Consider the following 2,500-nt stretch of genomic DNA (forward strand, 5'->3'; position numbering starts at 1 on the left):
TCCACTTAACGTGACCTGATTTAGCCAAAGATCTCACGGGAGCTATCTATCAAACTTTGCTTCATTTTCATATCATTTTGGTGGAAACGTGGTGCTAAATTCCCATAAACTTTGTTCAGTGAACTTGTAAAACCGTCCGTTTGTAAGCAAAATCAAAAATCACGATCTTTCAGTTTGTTTACCGTTACCTAGCAACCAAAGCATAGTCATTCAAATGTCAGTCATTTCCTTTGCTGCGAAACAACGATTAAAACTAGACAATGACAGGTGCACAAACTCTTATTTGCCGCGAGGTAAAGTCAACAAAGAAAAGAGAGTCATTTGCACATACTTTCACAATATTTTATTTTGGCATGCAAAAAAAACCTGTACTGAAATTTGAACTTGTGATCTCAGATTTCAAACCCATTCACTTCTCCACTACACTACTCGTAATTTCCACGTGAAACAAAGGAAATGACTGAGATTTGAATGACTATGCTGTGGTTGCTAGGTAATGGTAGACAAACTGAAAGATCGTGATTTTTGATTTTGCTTACAAACGAACGGTTTTACCAGTTCACTGAACAAAGTTTATGGGAATTTAGCACCACGTTTCCACCAAAATGATATGAAGATGAAGCAAAGTTTGATAGATAGTTCCCGTGAGATCTTTGGCTAAATCAGGTCACGTTAAGTGGAGGAAAAATCAAGGAGGCAAAGTAATTGGCCGGTGGATTTGTGGTGATTGGCTACTTTGAGATAGCAGTGTTGTGATTGGCTGGCTACTTTGAGATAGCATGGTGATTGGCTAATTCCAAAAAAGTTCCAAAAAAAGTTTTGTGTTCGTACCAGGATTCCGTGCTTGTAGAAAAAAGTTTTGTGTTCGTACCAGGATTCTGTGCTTGTAGAAAAGAGTTTTGTGTTCGTACCAGGATTTTGTATTGGTAGAAAAAAAAAAAATATTACAAGGACAGGTTTTTATTACAAGCTCAAAACTTTGTTACAGACACAGAAAACATTTTTTTACAAGGACAAAATTATTTTTCATGTACGATTTTTTTTTTTACGAGTACAAAACATTTCTACGAGTACAAACTATAATCTACAGGCATACAAAATTATTTTTCATGTACACATTTTTTTTTTACGAGTACAAAACATTTCTACGAGTACAAACTATAATCTACAGGTATACAAACGTTTTTTCAGTAATTTCATTCCATAAGTGTGTCTCTGCAGAAAGGGGGGAGTATGTGTATGTGTATGTGTGTGTGTGCGTGTGTGGCAGGAGAGGGGGATGGTGGGTTATGAACCCCCGGTCCGTGCTGCAGCCTTGTGTGAGCTATAAATCTTTTAACTGGTTCAGCACGGGTCTGCTACCACCGTGAATCACGGGCCATAAACCACGCGCCCATCCATGAGCTAGGACACACAGAAGCTCCCTATGCAGACCCTCTGAGCCAATCAAGTGTGTGTGTATGCATTGTGTGTGTGTGTGTGTGTGTGCGTGCGTGTGTGTGTGTGTGTGCACGTGTGTGCGTGTGTGTGTGTGTGTGTGTGTGTGTGTGTGTGTGTGTGTGCACACGTGTGTGTGTGTGTGTGTGCGTGTGTGTGTGCGTGAGTCACCTTCAGGTCTCTGTGCACGATGCCCATCTTATGGAGGTAGTTGACTGCGTCCAGCACTTGTCTGATAAGTGTGCTGGCGTCCTTCTCTGTGTAGAAGCCTTTCTCCACTATACGGTCGAACAGCTCCCCCCCAGATACCCTGCATACACACACACACACACACACACACACACACACACACACACACAGAGGAGGAAGAGGTCAACACACCTGAGGGCACTACTACACAGAGAAATGTGTATTGATGCGTGTGTGTTTATTTAATCGATTTATAACAGTGGCACTGAATGTGTGCGCACACTCAACGCACACACACACACACACACACACACACACACACACACACACACACACACACAGATGACTAGAGAGACACAGTCGCAGATACAGATTCTAACACACACACACACACACACACATACACACACACACACACACACACACACACACACACACACACATACAGACACACAGACAGGTCCAGTCCAGGATATTAAACAGTACCACTCAGTGACCCCACACATAAACACTGTCTCACAGACACCAACACACACGTCCCGTTCCAAGACATAAAACAGCACAGTCATGCCTGCCTTCTCTCACAGTCAACCAGCCACTCTGCAACATCCCAATTGCAACATATGAAATACCCTCTTTTGACCAGCAGGGGGTGTGATGTCTCCCACCTACACTGGGTTCTGCAGCACAAACAAATCGATACAATGCAGAACTTCCGCCCACCGTGTATGTATGTATGTATGTATGTATATATATATGACTACCTATACGTGTGCGTAGCTGTGTGCGTGGAACTGTTGAAAGGGAGTAAATGCCCCATTGACTCTGGCTGGCAAATGCTGCACCAGCTGCTGTGTCGTTTGCCCCTCGTAAG

At 42.8% G+C, this 2,500-nt stretch overlaps 1 protein-coding gene across 1 annotated transcript in view; it reads right to left on the reverse strand.

The window, feature by feature from the left end:
- camk1da (calcium/calmodulin-dependent protein kinase 1Da) overlaps window positions 1–2,500 on the reverse strand; it is a 71,550-nt gene that overhangs the window by 22,376 nt on the left and 46,674 nt on the right. The window contains exon 4 of the mRNA XM_062518284.1: window positions 1,609–1,747. Within this exon, the coding sequence (XP_062374268.1) occupies window positions 1,609–1,747 (139 nt within the window). The remainder of the gene's footprint in view (window positions 1–1,608; window positions 1,748–2,500) is intronic.

This window comes from Sardina pilchardus, chromosome 17 (assembly GCF_963854185.1).
Source record: "Sardina pilchardus chromosome 17, fSarPil1.1, whole genome shotgun sequence".
NCBI classification, from domain to species: Eukaryota; Metazoa; Chordata; class Actinopteri; order Clupeiformes; family Clupeidae; genus Sardina; species Sardina pilchardus.